At 42.2% G+C, this 23,187-nt stretch overlaps 1 protein-coding gene across 1 annotated transcript in view; it reads left to right on the top strand.

Moving 5' to 3' along the window:
* The window catches only part of GLTP (glycolipid transfer protein), a 62,341-nt gene that overhangs the window by 18,161 nt on the left and 20,993 nt on the right, over nucleotides 1-23,187 (top strand). The window contains exon 2 of the mRNA XM_089684101.1: nucleotides 22,997-23,055. Coding sequence (XP_089540227.1) covers nucleotides 22,997-23,055 — 59 coding nt within the window. The remainder of the gene's footprint in view (nucleotides 1-22,996; nucleotides 23,056-23,187) is intronic.

Raw genomic sequence — 23,187 nt, 5'->3', positions numbered from 1 at the left:
TGGACACCCACAATTTAACTCCACTCCCTCTACACGGCAACAGTCCTGCAGCAATGCTTGTCACCTGGTGGCTCCTTTTGTGCACAGCCCTTTGAATATTACCTACATCTGACTACCTAAGCTTTTTTGATTAATTGTGGTGTCTACCACTTTGATCCTACCACATTATTTGCTATCACCCCATGGCTTTGAATGTAGCACAGGCCAATGACTTACTCTTCACTTTCATGGAGTGTTCAAGTACTAGGAGACGAATCTAAACGTGGAGACAAACCGTCCTTAGTTTGTCTCCTTGAAGCCTGATGGTGTCAACATGCTCCATCCCCACCAGTTTAAAAGCCAAATTAATTCTACCTATTCAACATTTTATAGAGGTATAAGTTTCGTCTCCTCTACCACATCCACTTTACCTGAATTCAGGAGCAGGTTGACACAGAGGGCAGATGCAGGATGTGTTATTATTTTGCAGGATAAAAAAGCCCAGGTCGTGGCAAGTGAAATTTAATTCTGCTTTCCAAGAAATATGGTTAATCACAGTTCATTCATGATTTAGCAAAGGGGGGGTGTGATTACTTCTTCACATGGGGCCAGGCAGGTTGGGACAGTTTTTTCCCTTAATAAATGAAATCATCATTTAAAACTGCATTTTGTGTTTACCTGGGTTATCTTTGTGTAATATGAAAAATGTGTTCGATTTGAATCATTTTAAGTGTGACAAAAAATGCAAAAAAATCAGGAAGAGGGTTTCAGGGAAGCCACACTGAGAAAACAGGAAGCAGTAGCTTTAGAAAGTTGATGGGGTAAGCATTTTACCAAATATTTTACTGGGGAATGTTTATTTTATTGTGCTCAATGTGTTGCACTAAAAAAAACTCAGTGTTCAATACTAAAAGTGGTTCTAAAATCTAAACATTTTTACCTTTTTTTTTAAACCTTTTTTATCTCCCCCTAACCCACCAACTTCCCAAAACCTACCTGAGCCTCAATCTTGATCCAGTGCTGTGTATGAGAGCAGAGGCTCTCTCCTCATCTCCCTGTTCTTACAGGCTTTGCTGAGAGCAGTTCCCGCTGCTGTCAGTCAAATCCTGTGACGAGCAGAGCGGGGGGGGGGGGGGGGGGTGGGCAGGTGTGTTACAATGGGAAGCAGCTTCCTATGGTAGCACACCAAGAATAGGAGGAGCCAGGTGTGCCAGTGGAGGACCCGAGAAGAGGTTCAGGGCCAATTTGTATAATTCCATTGCACAGAGCAGGTAAGTTATAAACCTTGTTTGTTTTCAAAAAAATATTTAGGAATTTACAATCGTAAGTGTTTTGAAAAAAAACAAAGCTGGGTGAAATAGGGTTTTAATTTTGGTAGCAAGCTTGGATACACATTTTTATTGTCTTTTTAATAAGAATATACAGGAAAAATATTTGTTTTCTGTAATTTTTCCAATGCAACATTTACATACTGTGTGCACTGCCATGTACATATGGCCACAAAATATCACTGACAGCCAGGGGTTTTGGCCCTAATGCTTAAAACAGTGCTGGGGTTTCCCTGCGATGAATCGCCACTAACCTTGCACCATTTCAAAACCGCAATCAAGTAATTAGGATTTTCATGTTTGTGTGTGTTTTTTTTTTTTTTTTTTTTCCTCCCTATGTTAAAAAGGATGACAGGTAACTGTCTGGTTTAAGTGGACGGTGTTCTGTTTTTAGAGAAAAAAAATACACAAAAAATGTCAGACTAGCCTTGCTTGTTAATATGTGCACTGACCTGTTCCATTTCTTGAGCCTTTTGTCCGCCTCACCCACATAACAACATGCTTCAAGGATTTGCAGGTGATCAATTACCTGTAAATTTTCTTTACAAACAAAGGAGAAAGCTCAACTTATCACCTACAAAGCACCTGAGAACTAAAGATACCATTCAACATCCTGACTTTTTTTTTTTCTCTTAAGCTCAAAAAGTCAGAAAAAATGCTGGATGAAAATGCAGGTAAAATCGTTTTTCGGAGCATTAGTGTTTCTAAAGTAAAAGTAGAAGGGGGGGGGGGGGGGGGACATAAAACTAGAAAAAAAGTGTTTTTAGGATCGGTTAGCATTTTTGGAAAAATGTTCCAAATAACTTCTAATAGCCTAAAGTAGTGTGCATGGACACATAGGATAACCCTATGTAGCTTGTCCTTCCTTTTCCGTCCTTCCTTCTCTAGAAAAAAAAGTTGTTCAGAGTGTTTTGTTTGTTTTGGTTTTTTTTTTTGGTTTTTTTTTCAGCTGGAAAAACGCATGATGAAATGCTGATAACATGCATGGACACATATGATAATGCTATTTTTAGCTTCTTGGAGCAGAAAAAAATGCTAGTGTGCGTTGCAAGGGTTAAATGCTTGTTTTGCCTAGGGTAGTAAAAAACACATTTTCTTATCCTATCTCTTGCTCCTGCAGGCTCCTTATTTCATGTAATGGGTCCCCTGCTGCCTCTTATGTTGGTGTTCTAGCCACTGTCCTTGTGTACAATGGAGGACCACCAGTCCTGCATTGTAAGGGAGGACACCAAGGGGTTTATTTACTAAAGCTGGAGAGTCCAAAATCAGACTCCCTTCTACATAGAAACCAATCGGCTTCTAACCTCAGCTTGTTCAATGAAGCTTTGGCAATGAAACCTGGAAGCTGATTGGTTTCTATGCAGAAGGGAGTCTGATTTTGGACTCTCCAGCTTTAGCAAATAAACCCCCAAGAGTCTGCCTACAAGCGGGAGCCCTGGAGAAGAGATGTGAGCACTGGCTTGTGGGAAAGAAAGGAACAAGGTAAATAAAGTGCTTCTTATTGGTGCGCTAGACAAAAACTAGCATTTAACCCTTGCAATGTATGTTGTCCCATTACAAAGGTAGAGCTTTTTTTGTTTTTCCTCATAATTCTGGAGTTCAGAATTTGAATGGTTACGTGCAGTTTTAATGTTCTTCATATGACCTAAAGTAGCTGTGATGTTATCACTGTTGACTAATTGTGCAGAAAGCAAAACAGAGCTGTGGAAGGGTCACAACCAAGGCTGGTGCTTCCACTAGGCAAACTAGGCAGCTGTCTAGGATGTACTGCCACCTAGGGGCACCTGGGCACGGCACAGGCTGGCACTCTCTGTGTGGGATGCCGCCACATCATGAATGATCCTTCAGCTAAGGGGAGGGGTGGCAGAGGGGAGGAAGAAAAGGATAGAGGAAGATGCTGGGTGTTTGGGGCCAGTGTAGCAGCTGAGCTGGCGTTCTTTCCAGTGTTCCTCTCAGACTCGGTCCCTTACTGCAAGCTGGCTGGCGGCTGCTGATCACTATGGAGTTCCGGCCCTTCTCTTCGCATTCATCAGCGGAGGAAAAGCTGTGGCTGCGGAGGTATGTAAAGTCTGACTTTGATGCCTCTGTGAGTGTGACCCAGCCAGCCGGCCATCCATTACATGTGCAATGTGTCAGTGAGTGATATCAACACGACCCCACAGTCTGCTAGTGCCTGCTGATTGCCTGGGGAATTCCAGCCTGAGATCTGTCAGTGTGGAGATCCATCATCCTCCACTCACTGCAACTGTCACCCTGCCACTCAGTGGTATATTCAGGTTTTTGTGCTGCCCTAGGCAACACAAAAATTGGCTTCCCCCCCCCCCCCATGGAGAGACCCTGACACCAACCAACACCCCAACGAAAAGAGCCTGACATTGACCAACAACACCCCAGCCCCCACCCTCACTCGAGAGAGCCTTCCACTGCCCCCCATACACTGGCGACCCCCCCCCCCCCCACACACACTGGCAAGAGATAAGACCCACACCTTCACAGCTCTGGACTTCCCCGGAAACAAGAGACAGGCTCTGCATACACCAAGCAGCCCGCAGCTTCTCTCAGATCCCACCTGGTCCCTGTGCTGCATGTGTCTCCCCCTTCCTTTCCTTCTTTCGGGGGACAGCGCTGCCACCCTGAAAAATGCCACCCTAGGCAAATACCTTGTTTGCCTTGTGGTAAACACACCCCTGCTGCCACTGCCAGCCACAGATACAGTCCATCCGTGACACTGATTTTGTCTTTAATTTTGGTGCTGGTGGCATCTTATGACAATTATTTTTGCAAATTGAAAGAAATTTAGCAGTTTTATGTTTTTGTTGATTTTAATATTTTCTACTGTTTTTTTTTTTTTATTTTTTTTTATTTTAAATGTTTAATTTTGGGGAGGGGGGGCACAAGTAGCTTGTCTTGCCTAGGGCACAAAATAGTCTAGCACCAGCCCTGGTCACAACAGTTCCTCCTAGTACAGACTGCTGCAGAAAACTACAGGAGGGGACAGGGGCAATAGGGGATCATAGGGCCCCTGTGCCCTCGCCCACACTCAAACCACACCCAAAAAAGCCTATGACAGGTACCAGGGACATCTCATGGGGCCCTCTACTGACCCCGGGCCCTCAGGCAGTGCCCGAGCACCCGAATCGTCCGCCCCTGGGAAGGGACAGATACAAGATCAGTCTCCCTTCACAAGGAGAGAGAGCAGCACTGACCCATCTTTATTACAGGAAGTTCCTGTACAGTGACAAAGTCCAGTAGTAGTTCTTGTGTATTTTTGCAAGATTTACATGACTTTTTGTTGTTTCATGCCAGAGTACACATGGCTCTTGTGTCTACACAGTATTTGTTTAAAGCGTTTCTAAACCTGAAATCAGAAATGTAATATATTGCAGTTTATCAATCCTTAAGGTTTATGAAAACCCTCACTTTGTAAAACCGCTCATTCAGTTTAAAACATAAATGAAAAGCAAAACGTTTTGTGTGTAGATATAAAATAATATAAACACCTTCTTCGCCTTTTTTATAACTGATCATATAACCTCTGTTCTCAGCTGCATAAAGAGGAGAGGATGGAGAAACAGCAGGACACTGATCTTCCAAGTGAACTGATCATTGGAGGAGAGCAGGCCGAGTTCCAGCACAGCTAGAGCATTGACAACACTGTGCTCCCCTGTTTTAGTGTAGTCCATTTTAAATTAGAAATCAAAGGGACTGGCAGGAACATCAGGTATTTCACACACAGGAAGCTATACAGAAGAACAGGATACTTTTTCGTGCTTGGTACAGCAGGAATATTTATTTCAGGTACTTATATAGCACTGCCAATTTACACAGCGCTTTACACATATATTGTACATTCACATCAGTTCCTAACCCTCAAGGGGTGTACAATCTAAGGTCCCTAACTTACATTCATACATACACATACTAGGGCCAATTTGGACAGGAATCAATTCGCCTACCAGCATGCCCCCCCCCCAAAAAAAGCAAACAATTGCAATAATAGTCCCCTATTCACACCAGTGTATTGCAGTGACTCCCATGCCATGTGTTGAAGTGCTGCGGTGCCATTTAGTTAACATGGCAGGCCAGGAAAGTAGGGAGATGGGTGTGTGCAAACAAACAATAGGGATAATAAAAGGGATACGGGTTTGGTATGAGATTTGGGGAGGGGATCTCACTCTGTGAGGTCAGTTGTTCTTTGTAAATATGTGGCAGGTTAGAGGACCATGGAATACCTGCCTGCCTGTTTGGTTTGTAGGTGGTACAAGGCTGTCACCTTTAATCAAATTCATTATCTATGTAAAATACAGGCATGTCCTGAAACAGGGTTTCATCATGCCTTGGCTCTGTGGCTGCATTTTGTGATTTTATTGCGGTTTCATGGCTGCTAATTGGCTAATTAGTAGCAAAACATCTGGCGTGTTGTGTGGTTTGTGTTTTTTTTTGTTGTTTTTTTTTTAGATACTCCATAGAGGTTTATTCTTGGAAGTCTATTGTAAAGGGAATACAGAGTGTGAATCCAGCGGATGGAAACCCGTTTGCTGAATCAAACTCTGTACTGCTCTCTGTTCAGCTAACAGTCAGACAGGTTGACTTCTTATACCTTTTTTTTATCTCTTGATAGCCATGTACTCCCACACTGATTTCTGACCAGTTACTGAACAGAAACCCCTTCAGATACCTTTTTTTTTTTTTCTGTCTGTGAAAACATTGCTTTCCACCCTCACACTGCAGTGATCTATACAGGTAGCGTTGAATAAGTTACAAGTTGCATGTGTCCGTACAGACTGATATTGCAGAGGAAAATAGGATTGTGTCAGACAAGGTCAGTCGGGGGCTCACTCTCCAGGTCAGTCGGGGGCTCACTCTCCAGGTCAGTCGGGGGCTCACTCTCCAGGTCAGTCGGGGGCTCACTCTCCAGGTCAGTCGGGGGCTCACTCTCCAGGTCAGTCGGGGGCTCACTCTCCAGGTCAGTCGGGGGCTCACTCTCCAGGTCAGTCGGGGGCTCACTCTCCAGGTCAGTCGGGGGCTCACTCTCCCTGACTGTGTCAAACCTGCATTTATATGCCTTTTTAGAGGGTATTTCTAAATGGATATACGGTCTATTAGATTGTAAGCTCCAAGGAGCAGGGCCCTCCTTACCCTCTTGTATTGAACTGTATTTTTGCTGTATTGTCTCCCATTATATTGTAAAGTGCTGAGCAAACTGTTGGTGCTAAATAAATCCTGTAATATAATAATGTATGTAATGATACTTCATCGCTGGCATTCATGCTGTATGTTTGTTTTTTCCTGCATTTTTGGATGGTCAGTTTGGCTGCATTTAGAGAAAATAGTATTCAGTGCATCTAGGATCGGAATAGACACTCACATGGCTAAACGCAGGCAAGCATGACTAAGCCCCCAGTCACACTGCCACAATTTCAGGTGCGATTTGGGAATTTAAATCCTACCTGAAATCGGATCTAATGAATGTGAGTGTCTTAACATACGCGATTTTACTGTAACGCCATTTACAAAATTAGTTCTTGTATTCCTTTTTCTACAGTTTGTTGTAATTTCACATCGACTACAATAGATATTGCACTGGAAAATGCAATGGAAAATGCAAGAAATCGTTCGGAAATCTTCAGAAAGCGCGGCCAACAAAATGCGCCATTTTAAATCGCATCCAGTGTGAACCAAGCCTATCCCCTGGTTCACATATCTACGGCTGTGTAGGCCACGTTTTGCGCGGGCATGAGAGCCCATCCATTTGAATGGACTCCCATGCCCCAGTATACGCAGGGAAGAAGTCCCTGCACTTCTTTGGAAACCGCAGCCCACACAGGAACCGAGGTTCCCAGTAGGGTTGCGATGTCCAATGCAGGTGACGTGCCATTAGAATTAATGGAACCTGCCCGCAGGTCACGCATTGGTCTTTGCGGGTGGTGCGGCTGCAGGTATTTTTATGCGGGTCCCGCAGCCACACCAATCGCACAGATATGGACCTAGCCTAAAGCGCAGCAAAAGCTGCTTTGAAGCCAGTTCATACAAGAAAAGCAGTGCGGGCAACCCACGTTCTGTGCATATTTCCTGTACCATGTTCAAAACTTGGGATCTGCAGCGGGTATCAGTGCAATGCTAATGACGCCCCAAACACAGTGCGTTTTGCCCGCACCGGATTGCGTTGCTCTGCCTTTTGTAAAGTAGTGCATGATGTACTACTTTTTTGCTGTGGTCTGGTGTTCCCCTCCAGCCACCACGCTGTTCCAGCCGAGAGCTGACCTCCCCACATCGCAGAGAGATGACGGCTCTTCACCTGGGTTACCACCCCACCGTTAACTATTGTTAACCACGGTTTTTAAGCTTATGATTACTTCACACATGTGAGTGTTTCTACATTTAGACTTGAATTAAAAGACTTATTGCACTTAGAGGCGCTTCTCTCCTTTTTCTTATGACTGACAAGACTAGGTCTTATTGGACCCTATCTGTCTCTTCTGTCATATATGCTTCCTCCTACCTGTCAGCGATCACGTACACTGAGCTGTGCATGCCCAGCTCAGATACATTTATGGCACTGCTGTGTTTCATAGTCCCATGCACATGTTCAGGAGTGACATCATCTCAGTCCTGCCATTTTAAGAGGCTGAAAAAAGCAAACCTGAAAGGAAGAGCGGGAGAAGATGGAAGCACCTATGAACAGCAGGAGCGTGAAGTAGGGCATTGTTTGACAGATGAGTTTGCCATAACATGCTAATACGCTGTACATGCATTGTAACATAATCCTCTTGGGGACCCATAAAAAAAAAAAACATATACAGTGGAGTTTAATGCCCTCTTAATGTAATCACAAACTTGTTGTGGTGTCACCTAATGTCCACCACTGTATGTTATATCTCCCTTTTTATTCAGAAGAAAAATGCAAAACAAATTGACTAAAATGCAAAATCTATTCTAGCGTAAATGGCAAGCAAAATCACCAACTCCTATAATCTGTGCATTGCCGTTTTCTGTGCCCACAGTGTTTGTAGAATCAGTGCGACTTCTGGTATCTACCTTGACCTACATCCAGGACACAACAGGGATTTCATGGTGCCATTGATTTACTTCCTTATATAAGGGCTTGGTTTTTTTTTTTTTTTTTTTTTTGTATACCATATGCGTTTTTATGGTGGGGAAAAAAAAAGTAGGTGAGCTGTTTGTGGCATGTTAACTGAGCTTCACTTGCACAGCTCAGTTTACATCACCGACATGGTCCCTGTATGCTGGGATAATTGACTAACACCCGGAAGGAGAAGGGAAGAAGATGACTGCACTGTTGAGGGACCCCTCCTGGACTTCAGACCATTGGAGAGGAGGGAAGTATGATGACTTTAGTTTTACTGTAACCTCCCTGGTGGTGGTCCCGAGTGTAGCTTGGGGTAAAGTTTCAGTACCAAAAGCGGTAACCCCGAGCTACACTCGGGCTTACCATGTGGCGCTGCTTCGGGATCTATTCTTGTCTTACCTTGTCCTGCACTCCCGCGATGTCCCTCCTGCAGTGTCCCCTGTAATGTCCTTCGGCGGATGCCAGCATCTGCCTTCTGCGATGTCGGGACGTACGGGGACGGAACGGCGGGAAGTTTGAAAATGACAAAAAGTGACATTCACTAAAATAACATACCGTATATACTCGAGTATAAGCCGACCCGAATATAAGCCGAGGTACCTAATTTTACCACAAAAAACTGGGAAAAACTATTGACTCGAGTATAAGCCGAGGGGGGAGGAATAGTGCCCCATCGTTGGTGTCAGTGGGGGGAGGAATAGTGCCCCATCGTTGGTGTCAGTGTGGGAGGAATAGTGCCCCATCGTTGGTGTCAGTGTGGGAGGAATAGTGCCCCATCGTTGGTGTCAGTGGGGGGAGGAATAGTGCCCCATCGTTGGTGTCAGTGGGGGGAGGAATAGTGCCCCATCGTTGGTGACCCCTGCTCCAGCCTGGGCTCGCTCGCTCCCTCCCTCTCCCATGGTACACACTTACCGGTCAGATGTCTTCCTTCTCTGGCCGCTCGCCTCCTCTTCACTCGCTCGATCTTCGCGGTGCCGCTCGGCTCCTCCTCTCCAAGCTCCACCTCCTCACCGGTGATTGGGCGCCTGTGTGCCTCTCCTGAGCTACAGTTCCGGCGGCCAATCACCGGCGAGGAGGTGGAGCTTGGAGAGGAGGAGCCGAGCGGCACCGCGAAGATCGAGCGAGTGAAGAGGAGGAGAGCGGCCGGAGAAGGAAGACATCTGACCGGTAAGTGTGTACCATGGGAGAGGGAGGGAGTGGCGAGGATTGATCCCGGGGGTGTGTCCAGATGACAGGGACAGCATGTCATCTGCAGACGTTGACTCAAGTATAAGCCGAGGGGGCTGTTTTTCAGCACAAAAAATGTGCTGAAAAACTCGGCTTATACTCGAGTATATACGGTAGTAAAACATTACTGTATCAAACCATTTCACATACATTTTGTCCCTAGTGCTTTTGTCCTGTGCCCTGCCTACATTTTTACTGTTCTTTCTGCCTGGAAACTGAGAAACGTCCATGGCGTCCAAAAAGTGTCCCTTTAGGTCAAAAGCGGTTTTAGACCATCTAGAGAACAGCGATAGTAAATTAGAACTACTTGCAGAATTGAGTGATAATGATTCGTGGGGAAATTCGTCATCAGACACTGAAAACGATTTTGCGACTTTGCTCAGTGATGTGCGAATTTGGCGCGATATTTCAAATTTCATCGTTTTTGATTTGATTACATTATTGAATTTAATTTATTATATTTTTTATGATTATTAAATTATAATTTATGATTTCGTGTTTCAAATTTCAACATCCCCGGGATGTTTACTAGACTCTATTCGGACAGATTTCAGTGAGTTATTCCTAAAAATTAGAGGCCTACAATAAAAAAACTAAATATTTCCATGCAAGAAAAGTACCGCTTTTGAGCACAGAAATATGGACATAATCAGACCACTAGGGAGGTTAAAATGGAAGTAAAGTCCATTTTTAGAAATTTGCTGACATGCAGGGTATTTGTTTATGCTTGTGTGTGTGGGAGTGATGGCATTGTGGCCCAGCGTACTGCAAGACCGAAGGCATGGGACTCGGAAGGAAGACTGGGCGAAGATGGAAGCACTGGGGGCTCTCCAGATCATCTCCACCGCAGCGCTGGAGAACACTGACGGGTAAGTCTGCCATAATGTACTAATATGCTATGCATACTAGAACATCATGGCATAACCCACCTGGGGGGCCCACAATAAAAATTTTACAGCAGAGCTTACTACCACTTTAATAATCGCATTGAATATATATATAAAATAAATAGGTTGATCATTTAGTAGTTTAGGAAACGGAGATGATCAGCGGAAAACATGTTCTCTGCTGATCATCTCAGCACACAGATGACCAGTATATGAAGGAGTGATGTTAGCCCTTCACTGGTGACCTGTGTTCTCCCTCCAGATTCTCCAACCCAGAGGTAGAGAATTGGAGGAACTGCAAACGAAGCAGCGGTAGTTTACCGCTGCTTAGTAAACGGTGTTTGACTGATCTCTTACTGTAATCTCGCGAGATTATAGTAAAAGCAGCCGTTTTCCAGCGTTCAAAGCGTTTGTAGATCGCTTCTCTCTTCATTCAGAGAAGTGATCTATACTGCTTCATAAAAAGGCATTCTGAGGAGAGCTGTCTCTTCTGAGAATGCCGGAGAACTGAGCCGCGGTCATTTACCGCTGCATGATAAAGAACACCATAGTTTATAATAATAATTGTGTTCACAGTGATATGGCTTGTCTTTTTTTTTTTTGGTCTGATGTTCATTACTGGAAAGAACAGCATAGTCTCCTGCATGCTTAAGACTTTGGCCTATGTGTGATTGATCCCATGGAAATAGACAGATGTGAGCCACTTTCCGCAATACTACAACTGTAATTACTTATTTAAAGTAATCACATTGTATGACTAATATGAGGGCTGCCATTTGTTGACTGGCTGCTGTCCTGTTAGATCGTCCAGGGCCGATCCCTGCAGGAGTGATCAAGAGGGTGAGATTAGCTACAAGAGTGTTTTGAGTTGAGCTTCAATTTGTTATTCCATCTAAATCTGCTACTACATAGAACACTACCCAAAAAAAAAAAGGTATACCCTCAAAATGCATTAGATGCACCTTCCTGTCCACATACCATTCTAACAAGCAGTCTAATGTGACAGCAGGGAATGCTGTTTTGGGTTTGTTTTATTGTTTTATCCATAGAGCTTCTACACACCATGCTCTCTGTCTGGACTGTGGTGCTTGGGTTTCATGCTAACAACTGGCTGCTGCGATGTAAGTCTGCATTAGCTTTTACCCAGTAAAAGTATACAGCTTTTCTAATTTGGATCCCACACTCGTGTCTGCTTTTATCGTTTACATCTAACATTACGGCCTCCCTCCCAACCACACACACTAACAATGCTGCTGTCTAAAGGTGTCTCCTTTGCTCCTCCATCCAGAGTGGAGACACCCTATGGCGGGAAGTGGGTCTCTGGCCAGATCGCCAGCCTAAAACAAACCTAAAGTATCCATCACATTTCAAGGATTGGTAGGCTACAATATATTCCATCTTTGCTTTTGGGTTTTAATACTGCTTTAAGATTTTGGACATGGACTAAATACACTTATGAGGGCTATATGTTGTGGATGCCACTGCCATATACAGACACAAATAATTGTCAGTTATGTTCAAGTGCATGAAATCTTTTGTTCTTAAAGGCAATCACACCCACATTTCTGTCACTAATAATAGTGCTAATACATATACATACGCACGCATACACATCATAGTGTGTGTGTGTGTGTGTGTGTAGAGAAATATAAATATTGGGTTTGTGGTGTGTTGTTTTTTTTTTTTTTGTTTTTTTTTTTGTTTTTTGCTTTTTTGCAATGTCTTAAAGGGAATATGTATTCTGAACTTTAAAGAGGTACAGCCAAAGCTCTTTTGGCCGTACTTTTATGGATGAAAGGAGTGCAGTTCTTTCTGCACTCCTGTGACCTGTTTTCAGCTGAAGCCTGCTGTCTGCTGAAGTCACAGAGCCAGTCCAGGCTGGGGAAGGATCGTGACCATATGGTTGGAATCCACCCCAGAGTCTGGAGTGGCACCTGGCTGAGCCGCTCCCTCCTCTCAGCAGCCCAGTGCTCCAGTAAGTGCGGGCGGGGCAAAGCAGAGAGTGGAGACTGACCGTCACTGCTCTCTGCTCACAGCAGCGGTGAGAAATCGGCGGTCATGTGATCAGAGTTCTTGCCTTTTGGAGCCAGGTGGGGAGACCAATGGTGCATCCACCTAGGTGAGCATGATTTTTAAACAATGTTTCCCATACTTCTCTCTTAAAAGGCAAAATATATATCAGAGCAAAAAAAAATGTATGCAGTACATTTCTTCAATACATAGACATTTCCCCATGTTTTATCTGACAACACACTGCACTGTGTACACTACCTTTTTTTTTTTTTTTCTCCTGCCAGATGTAAAATTTAAAGCAGAAAATTACAAGGTACAATGGTTGCATTTTTCATTAGCCTCTTTATACTCTCTATAATTTAGCTTGACTTTAGAGAGAAAACAGGTGGCGCACACACCTAGTGCATTATCCAAGGTTTATTGTAGGAATGAAATAATAAAAACATACTCACAGACGAAGCATGTATCTAAAAAGCATAGAAAAATGACAATGGCCACAACGGCGGGCAAAGTGTTCTTACTGTCAGTGCGGTCAAATGGCTGACGCGTTTCGGGGACAAATCCCTTTCCTCAGAGCTGATGACCAACCTGTATGGAGGTCAAGTAGTAAATAACCAGGGCTAGATGCCTCTACTTGTTATAAGATGAGGGGTTGGAGGGGGTTATTTAAAGTGCAATCTTTTGTAGTTTTTATAAACGCATATACAACCATATATACACATGCATATACACATATACAAAGATATATATGTGTGTATATATATATATATGTGTGTGTGTGTGTGTGTGTGTGTGTATGTGTGTATATATATATATATATATATATATATATATATATATATATATATATATATATATATATATATATATATGCACTAAGAAACAAAGCAAATAAAAAAAATTAAAAATACATAATTATAGCACCTGCAAATGTAAATAAATAGAAAACATTTTTTTTAAATAAAATATATAAAAAAATATATATGAAAATAATCATAGTAGTAACACTGGCAATGATAAAAATAATATTAGTAAACATCATAAAAATAAAAGTGATAAGACTAGTGGATAGTGGATGATTATCAGTTCAAAGTAATGAGTGTGGCTGTAGACCATATATATCTCTTCAAACGTGAAGCGCTGAGCAAACTGTCAGCACTGTGTGAGTGCTGTGTAGTGATATTGGACTGTTGTTGGAGAAAAAAAAAAAATGGGAACAATAGAAAACTTGCCACTATCCAGTGGCTGATTTCCCCGTCTGAGGAGGGCTGCACCCCTGGAACATTTCCTTTGGTTGTCGCTGTCCTGGTACCCTTGGCTTCCCTTTTGGCTGTGCATATCCTGAGGCGCTGGAGAGTACATACGATATCCGGTTAGCTTGACTTTAGTTTGACTAACTTTTCCCGACTTCATGGCATAGCCCTGCCAACTGCCATGACACTGCCCAATGAAAGTATCTCAGTGAGCAGTAAGTGCACTTTTCATGGTCATGGGATAGCAGTATAGAATGTTTACCCTTTTTTTTTTTTTTTTTTTTTTTTTTTTTTTTTTATATCCTTTGACCGTTTTGGGCTTGCCTAGTAACTCTTTTTCCTTGCCCAAAACCTCTGCATTCAGTTTGGTGACTTTTTATAAAAACCTGTTCCATTTAAACACTTGCCATACAGCCAAGCCAATCAACTGCTATCTGATTCTTATCAAGTGCCCCTCTGTTTAGGATGTTTGGTTTTTGTTTTCCATGTCCTGTTATTTCATACTACAACTAGCTCACCACCACTGATTAAATTCAGCTGGTAAATAGGTTGGGGAGCTCTGTTTTTAAAGCTGTATAGGGTATAGGTTTCCAAGGCCTTTGAAAATAAATGTGTTAGAAAGTCAACCTCTGCCTGTCACCATCTGATCTGTCAAGTCTGTTCTACAATTGATGATCTGATTGCTGTACATCTGTCTCATTTACACAGAGAAGTCTCATTGTGTTATTTGAGTGCTCAGATGTCTGGGGATCCTCATGTATAAAGCATGTGCTGCCTTTTACCTAGAGGACACTTTCCCTTGTGACTTTAACTAATGAACTTGGGAGTGAGATGAGCCATTTAACCCTCCTTCTGTTTATGCTGATTCTGCAGTACAGCCTAGGGCATCCTATGGCTTTCCAGGTGCTGATCTGAATGTTCCAGCATCCCAATCCATGGCTGGGTTGCTGATGGGCATATCCCTTGGCTTGCCATTCACAGGTCAGCAAATGTCCTAGTATGAGAAAGGTAGAAAAAAAAACTTTATCATTGTGGTAATCACTGTCTGTGTCCCCATGAGAGATATTTTCCTTCACTTCTTGTCCACGTAGATGCTGAACAGAAAGAAAAGTTCCTCCATGGGGATACAGATGGCTTTTAAAACAGGATATAAACATTGTCATAGCTGTTACCAGAACCATATTCCATTGTACGTTTTAAAGAAAATGTGTATTGATGGATATACATAGGCAGTGATTTATGATGAAACTGTTTGTCTGGTTATTATGCTAATCCAGATCTTCAGTGCTGTCCGCACTAGTATGTCAATCCATCATTCAGATTCTTTTCTGACTTCCAACAGCTATTTGCTTATATCAAGGAAGCATTGAGACTAGAGACAGCCAGGCAATCAGTATTTTTTTGTTACAGGTTTCCTTTAAATTACCTACATTGCATTTTTACTGTTTTTCCTTCTTTTATATTTTTTTTTCAGGTCTTGTAGGTATATCTGTGGTTGGTTATTGGTACAATGGAGGTGTATTTTTCACTCTTGCGTCATAGGGAAAATGAAGGTTTACTGGTGAAAGAAAATTTAAGATGGTTTAAAGGCATTCACGGCATGAAAGATCCACCTCCTATTAATATTAACCACTTCGCCTATTACACCTGTTTGCTTCCTATGGACCAGAGCAATTTTTGCATTTCTTCTATGTACTTGTTTGGTGAAATATTGTTAAGGAATGACAAAGTTTTTTTTTTTTTTTTTTTTTTAAGACGAACAAGGCTTTCTTTTTGTGCATATTGTTATGCAGCAATGATCTTTTTTGTTTCATACTCCTTAAACAATTAAACGTAACAAAGTGCACTTTTTTTTTTCCTTTTTGAGCTGTTAGTTTAAAAATAAATATTGTTACTGCTCATAAAGTGCAGCAGATTTTATTCTGTAACTTGCCCTGTTTTAAATGACACTAAAATGATGATTCTGGTATAGCATTGCAAAGTTATATACAAATAAATAAAGTGGGTTTTTTTTTTTCTTTTTCAATTTTGCACTTTTTTTTTAAATGTGAAATTTTGTAAATATATGTTTAAAAGTGACAAACAAAAGTTTTTAAATATTCTTTCAATTTATTAAAAGAAAAAATCAGCAGGAGAATAAGGAGTTAATTAGGGATGATTAGCATAAACCAAGAAAAAAAACAAATACAATTTACACCCCCCCCCCTTTTTTTTTTTTTTTTTTTTTTTTTTTTTTTTTCTTTCTTGCCATGTTGCTTTAACTGACTTGGAAGTTCATCCCTTTTGACCTGCAGGTGAATAAACGGATACAAAATGAAACAATGTTTCTTTTGAACAAGGTTGTTGCTAAACATTGCCAGACTGGTCTAGCTTGACAGCTCCAGCTTTCTTTGTGTACTCTTTGATCAATCAGAGCTGAATTGCCCAGTACTGGGACAGGGGAGGTCCTGGAAGCAAGGCAGAAGGACTGGACATATTACACATGCGCTGTGTACAATGATAACATTTTTTGGGGTGTGTCTAACATATCCAGAGTCTGCAACTGGTTAAAGTGGTATTAAGCCCAAAGGAAAACGCATTATATTGCCCAGCTTACCAATTCTTAAATGTGATGGCTACATATGTTTTTTTTTTAGGTGTTTTTCTTTCTTTTATTTTCATTTGATGATCCAGCAAGCGAGTCTGTTGTTTCAAAAGCACAAGCACTTCAGCAGAATGTTTACATGGATGAAGCAAACCACTTAACACTGGCAGGGATGATTAAAATGATCAGCTTTTATTTTATTCATGTAAATACTTTATCCCAAAAGGAAAAAAACTGTTTGCTGTAACTGATTATAAGGTGTGAGGTGAAATGTGGCTTCAGTTTGTTAGTGTTTTAAAATCTGCTAATACATTTAGCACAAAGCCTTTGTCTGTTGTGTCCTGTGCTCATTCCTCCAAAGCGGTATCTCACTAATACAAGAAGTGTGTTTACTGGCCAGATCATCAGGTAAAAACAGCTAAAGAAAACTAATGCAGCCACTAAATATAATGATTGGTTAAGCTGTACTATAATGCATAATTGGATTTGGGTTTAATACCGCTTTAATAATACAAATGAAGTGAGTAAGACGTCTTGTATATAGTGATACCTACAAGCAGGTAAGTTTATGGGTGTTCTTGTGTGATTCACCTCTGTCCAGTGTGTACTAGGTGCTCATTAGCAGCCTCACAATAAGCAAGCCATGTTGAGGGTTACCTGATGCCTGCTGGCCCTTCTCTGTAGCACTGCCTGATCGGGTATCATTTCTTTTGTTACAGACGCCAGAAAAAATAATGAAATAAATTTGATACCGCAGGCCATTCCACTCTGACCTGCAGCCACAGAAATTAGGATTTAACTCATTATTTATTCATGGCGTGGATGCCGATGGCTGCATTCAAGAGACTGGGCTCACAAGGTAATTTTCCATTGTTGTGGGACATCAAGGCATTCAGGCTTGAATATCGGAGCAGAGAGCAGGGGTGTGAATGCAGCCAAGTGATGGAAACTGAGGAACCAGCGGAAGATGAGAAATGACTAAAACTACTGTACTCCTGGTTATAGCTGTCTGTGTATGTGGTCTCCTCAGTTATCTGTATGTGTTCTTGAGCTTTGACTTACTACTTAGTTTTGTATAATTGGTTACAGGTATTGTCTTGACCCCTTTTAGAAGTTATGCTTGTTACTTTTAAGACCAAACAGAGAAAATTTGGACATGCTGAGACCTTTGATAGGAAAACCAGGGGCTAATTCCTTGATGTTCATTTTCAGTGAAATGTGCTTAAACTGTCACTATCCTCTGCCATCTCCATTAAAGCCAACTAAGGGCAAAGATGAATTTGAGAATGGATGGATTACATAAATTACCTGTTGATCCGATGTCTCCCTTTTTATCCCTTTTATCTGTGTCCTTTTATGAAACAGAGATCAGTGGCGATCCTGAGGATCGTTGCTGATCTCCAATCATTAGTGGTTTAGGAAACAGAGATGATCAGTGGAGAACAGGTTCTCCGCTGATCATCTCAGCACACAGATGGCCAGTATATGAAGGCGCAATGTCAGCCCTTCACTGGCGATCTGTGTTCTCCCTCCAGATTGTCCAGCCCAGAGCTGGAGAATCGGAGGAACCGCAAACGAAGCAGCAATAATTTACCTCTGCTTAGTAAACGGTGTTTGACTGATCTCTTACTGTAATCTCGCGAGATTATAGTAAAAGCAGCCGGTTTCCAGCGTTTTGTAGATCGCTTCTCCCTTCATTCAGAGAACTGATCTATACCGCTTCATAAAAAGGCATTCGTGGGAGAACTGTGTTTTCCGAGAATGCCGGATAACTGAGCAGCAGTCATTTACCACTGCTTGATAAAAGGACACCTATATTGCCAAAACCATTGGGACAACCATTCAAATCATTGGATTCAGGTGTTCCAATCACCTCCATGGCCACAGGTGTATAAAATCAAGCACCTAGGCATGCAGACTGCTTTTACAAACATTTGTGAAAAAATGGGTCACTCTTAGGAGCTCAGTGAATTCAAGCGTGGTACATGGTTGCCTCCTGTGCAAGAAGTCCATACGTGAAATTTCCTTGCTACTAAATATTCCATGGTCAACTGTTAATGGTATTTTAACAAAGTGGAAGCAACTGGGAACAGCAGCAGCTAATCCATTATGTGGTAGGTCATGTAAAAAGACAGCGGGGTCAGCACATGCTGAACGCCCATTGCGCAGAAGTCACCAACTGTCTGCAGAGTCATTAGCTAAAGACCTGCAAACTTCATGCGGCCTTCAGATTAGCACAACCATGCATAGAGAGTTTAATGAAATTTGGTTTCTATGACTGAGCAGCTGCATCCAAGCCTTACATCACCAAGTGCAATGCAAAGTGTCAGATGCAGTGGTGTAAAGCACTCCACCACTGCAGTCTTGAGCAGTGGAGACATGCTCTGTGGAGTGAGGAATCCTGCTTCTCTATAAATAGATAAATAAAGTGCAGCGCTAAAGCATATCAAAAAAGTTATTTGTTGTCAAAAAGTTCATAAGATGTCGCGATCAATACAATGGTATACACAGCTAGAAGAATCCAGTGGAAATGACAGAAATGCGCACTCACCGACCGCGCATAGGAAATGCGCATTTGTGTGTTATAATCACAGGTATCAAGCTCCCTCAGGACGAGGTGTCATCAGGTGGTGATCTGCCAGGCTCACAGGACCTCCTTAGGATCAGGATTAAATCAGGCCAGGTGAGGGCTCCCTCCTCCAGATATAGCTGTGTCTGCCAGTCTGATAACCCCTCAATAAGGGGTAAAAAACGGGAAAATGCCCATAGTGTAGTATTTCAAAAGTTTATTTGATAACACATATAACAGGACAGGTCAGTATAAAAAACTGGCAAACAGCCAGAAAGTGCAAGCTGAAAGATACAAGTACTGACCTAGAGTAAAATGGCCGCCAGACCTCCTCGTGGTCTGGGCGGCGATGAGGCGTCACAAGCTGTCAGTTCCTCCTGAGGCCTTTCGTGCTAAGGCACATCTTCAGAGGGGAGACCTTTTTGACAACAAATAACTTTTTTGATATGCTTTAGCGCTGCACTTTATTTATCTATTTATACAGTCAGAGGAGGTTGTGATCCCCTCTTGTGCCACTAGCTGCTTACTCATTGATACTTTCTCTCGCTTAATAAGCGCTCACTTTGTTTTATATATATTTTAATCCTGCTTCTCTGCCTGGCAATCCGATGGACGTGTCTGGGTTTGGCAGTTGCCAGGAGAATAGTATCTGCTTGACTGCATTGTTCCAAGTGTAAAGTTTGATGGAGGGGGGATTATGGTGTGGGGTTGTTTTTCAGGGGTTGGGCTTGGCCCCTAAGTTCCACTGAAGGGAACACTTAAGGCATCAGCATACCAAGACATTTTGGACAATTTCATGCTTCCAACTTTGTGGGAACAGTTTGGGGATGGCCCCTTCCATTTCCAACATGACTGTGCACCAGTGCACAAAGCAAGGTCCATAAAGACATGGATGAGTGTGTTTTGGGGTGGAGGAACTTGACTGGCCTGTACAGTCCTGACCACACCCCGATAGAACACATTTTGGATGAATTTGATCAAATTTGAGGAATGAAGCAGGAGACTGTGAGACAGGCCTGCTTGTCCAACATAACTTCTGGAAGAATGGTCAAACGTTCCCATAGACACACTCCTAAACCTTGTGGGCAGCCTTCCCAAGATAGTTGAAGCTGCAAAGGGTGGGCCAACTCCATATTGAACTCCTATGGACGAAGACTGGGATGCCATTAAAGTTCATGTGTGTGTAAAGGCAGGCGTCCCAATACATTTGGCAATATAATTGTACATATACCCATTGAAGTGACTGGCCTTGAGTGATACACAGGGATGAAACAAATCCTCCTCCATAAAATATACCTGTTTATCTGCAGTCTTCTATACATCTGTTCAAAGTGCAGAATTTATAAAGCTTGTCTGAGCATTGGATAAAAGGGGCGAAGAGCTGATATTACACTCTGCAAAGCTCAGTGAGGAGAGCTGTGCGAGCGGATTGGAGGAAAGCGACACATCCACCTTCACACAGCTCACAGGAACAGAGATGAGGCTGTCAATCTGTGAGAGGTCCCTCCCCTGTTGCCATTTGGTGTCAGCATAAATCACTTCTGGCAAGTTTTCCTGAGGAATGAAGCAGGAGACAGAAATGACACTTGGTGCTCTGTATTGAGAAAAGTACACACTATAGAGGGGTATGCTTTGTTCATATTTTGTTCCAGAGGCTTTCCCAGCTGTAATTCTTCTGCAGGGGTCTTCTCAAAGCCCCTGAATAGTATCCACATCACATATGTAACCATATTGGCCCAATCTGAAATGTAGGAGAAATTTATTATAATTGGATGTTTTTCATGCCTCTGTCAGCGCTGATTGCAAGCTCCACCCACCTGACCTCATATCAGTCTACAATGTCAGCTGTATCTGCACTGCATGGCTATTTGGGCAGTGACAAGGGAGAAATGAACAACTGTCCTGTCAACTCCCACAGCTGTAACTACGTTGCTTATGATTCTTGGGAGGTGTAGTCTAGTTTGCATCACCAAGATGAGAGGAGAAAGTATGTTGTGCACCTCCTCCAATTGTCCAGACTTGACTGCAGCAATTGGGATGATGGTGAAATCATGGGACTTCTATAGATCTGTTGAGTGCTGCAAGTCATTTGTTTTTTTTTTTAATATTGTTTGAAGACAACATTGTTCTTCAGACATTTTATGGATTTTTACTGTCCGGTTATCAAAGGGCCATCTGGTCTGTATCTTGGAACACCAAGTGAATCAGTGGACACAGCAGGGTGTTTGTAACAAGGGGTCGCAAATGGGAATTCATCTCCTGAAGGATGTTCTTGCATAGGCTTCCCTGATGTGATGTGTGGGGGTAGAGGAGCATCAACTCCGACCTCCTGGTGATGTGAAAAATGAAAATGGCAGATTTCCTGACTTGTAACAACATCAAAGATGGCAAAATGTGGGCTGCGATGCTGACCTAGGTCAACAAGATTTATGGAAATATAGCAGTGCCAATTGGTGGAGATAGCAACACACTTCCTGGAGGATTCAGGGTAACACCTTTACTTCCTGATGATTAGAAATGACAGGCCCTTATAATTTACGGATTGTAGCTCATTGGACAGAGGACTATATAGGCAGAGGGTGTCGAGTGGGTGTTGCTTGTGAGTGGTATAAAATACATGGGAGAATGTCACCAGCACACCAAGGATCACCAATATGGGTCCAAAAGTTTTTCTTTAATGAACGATCACATAGTTACAGCACGGCAACATTTTGGAGTCTCGCAGGACCCCTTCATCAGGCATGTGACATGTCACATGCCTGATGAAGGGGTCCTGTAAGACTCCAAAACGTTGCCTTGCTGTAACTATGTGATCATTAAAGCTTTTGGACCCATATTGGTGATCGTCAGTGTACTGGTGACATTGTCCCTTGCGGATTCTGTTTGGTTCCAGCAGATGGTTGCTGCAGCACCCACTTATACACACAGCAATTTTTAACGCAGGAACATGTACATTTGGATTGTACACTTGCATTCTGGTATAAAATGCAAGGGCCAGCCATGGTCCTTTCCTCATTTTTGTTTTATTTACCCCCTAAAGCCCAGCCAATATAATTAACTTGCGTTGAGCATGGACTTGCGTAATGTATCATCTCTTCTCCTTGTTTCTATTTATACGCTGTAATGTTCAGGTAGATTTCTATGTTGGTGTTTTAATTTCTTTGTAAATAAATAAGACCTTTTTTCTGCAGTCTGTCAATAGCATTAACCCAGCAGTTTCTGTTTTCTGTAATATGGTGGCAACACTGCACTGTTCATGAAATCACCACAGCGTAGTAACCCTGTGGGCTCTGGCTAGCCATAGACAGTTCGAATTTTGGCCAGTTCAGCAGGAACTGGCCGAAATTTGTACGCTGTATGGGCACGCCGAATGCACCCAAGTTGAAGATCAATCAACTTGGGTACAACCAGCCTGCCAGATTTTACATTTGATTATTGCTAGCAGCTGTTATAGCCTCTAGCAATAATCATTGCGTTCTCCTGGTGGGGCGGCTACAGGGAGAACATGATGGCTCAGTGGGAGGGATTTCCCTGTTGTGTTGATGGGGAATCAAGCAATTTTCTTTCCTGCAACCCATGGTTGTAGGAAAAAAAAAATTGCTAGTAATGCACAGATATATCGGCCACTGAAAATTATTGGTTGAAAATATGGTTATCGGGGTTTTGGCAATAGGAAAAAAAACAAGTGTGTGTGTTTTTGTGTGTAAAATATAAAGTAGAAGCAAAAAGTCAAACCTAGTTGTGGGTATTAGTCACAGATTTTATAGCTATAGATAGTTTGTCTGTTTGTTTTACATTGGCGTATTGCTTTTACTCTATTCTTTTTTTTTTTTTTTTTTTTTTTTTTTTTTTTTTTTTTTTGGTTTATTGGGTTGGACTAGTTGCCTATCCTTGGATACATCCATCTCACGAATTATTTTTATCTCACTGTGGATCTCACTATTTACATTGCAGGCTGTCCTTTGTTTTTGAAGAATCATAACCCATGTTCAGAAATTTAGGTACAGAAAAGAACCACAGCCTGTTGGCAAAAATTAACAATGCTTTGTCTCTTTCTGTTTTTCAGACTGCCTTGGATCAGCCATCTTTTCTCCAATCAAATCTGATATTACAGGAAACATAACCGTACGTTTTCAAACCTTAGCTAGACAAAAAATCTAGTCATAAGATGGCCATTCTTTCATTTTTTTTATTTATTTTTTTTTTAAGTGGGAGTAACTCCTTTTTTTGTTTTTTTGTTTTATTTTTTCTCAAAAT

This window comes from Staurois parvus, unplaced genomic scaffold, assembly GCF_062004578.1.
Source record: "Staurois parvus isolate SC_StPar_1 unplaced genomic scaffold, SC_StPar_1.0 ptg000336l, whole genome shotgun sequence".
Classification (NCBI taxonomy): Eukaryota; Metazoa; Chordata; class Amphibia; order Anura; family Ranidae; genus Staurois; species Staurois parvus.
This window is presented reverse-complemented; position numbering and strand designations above follow the sequence as displayed.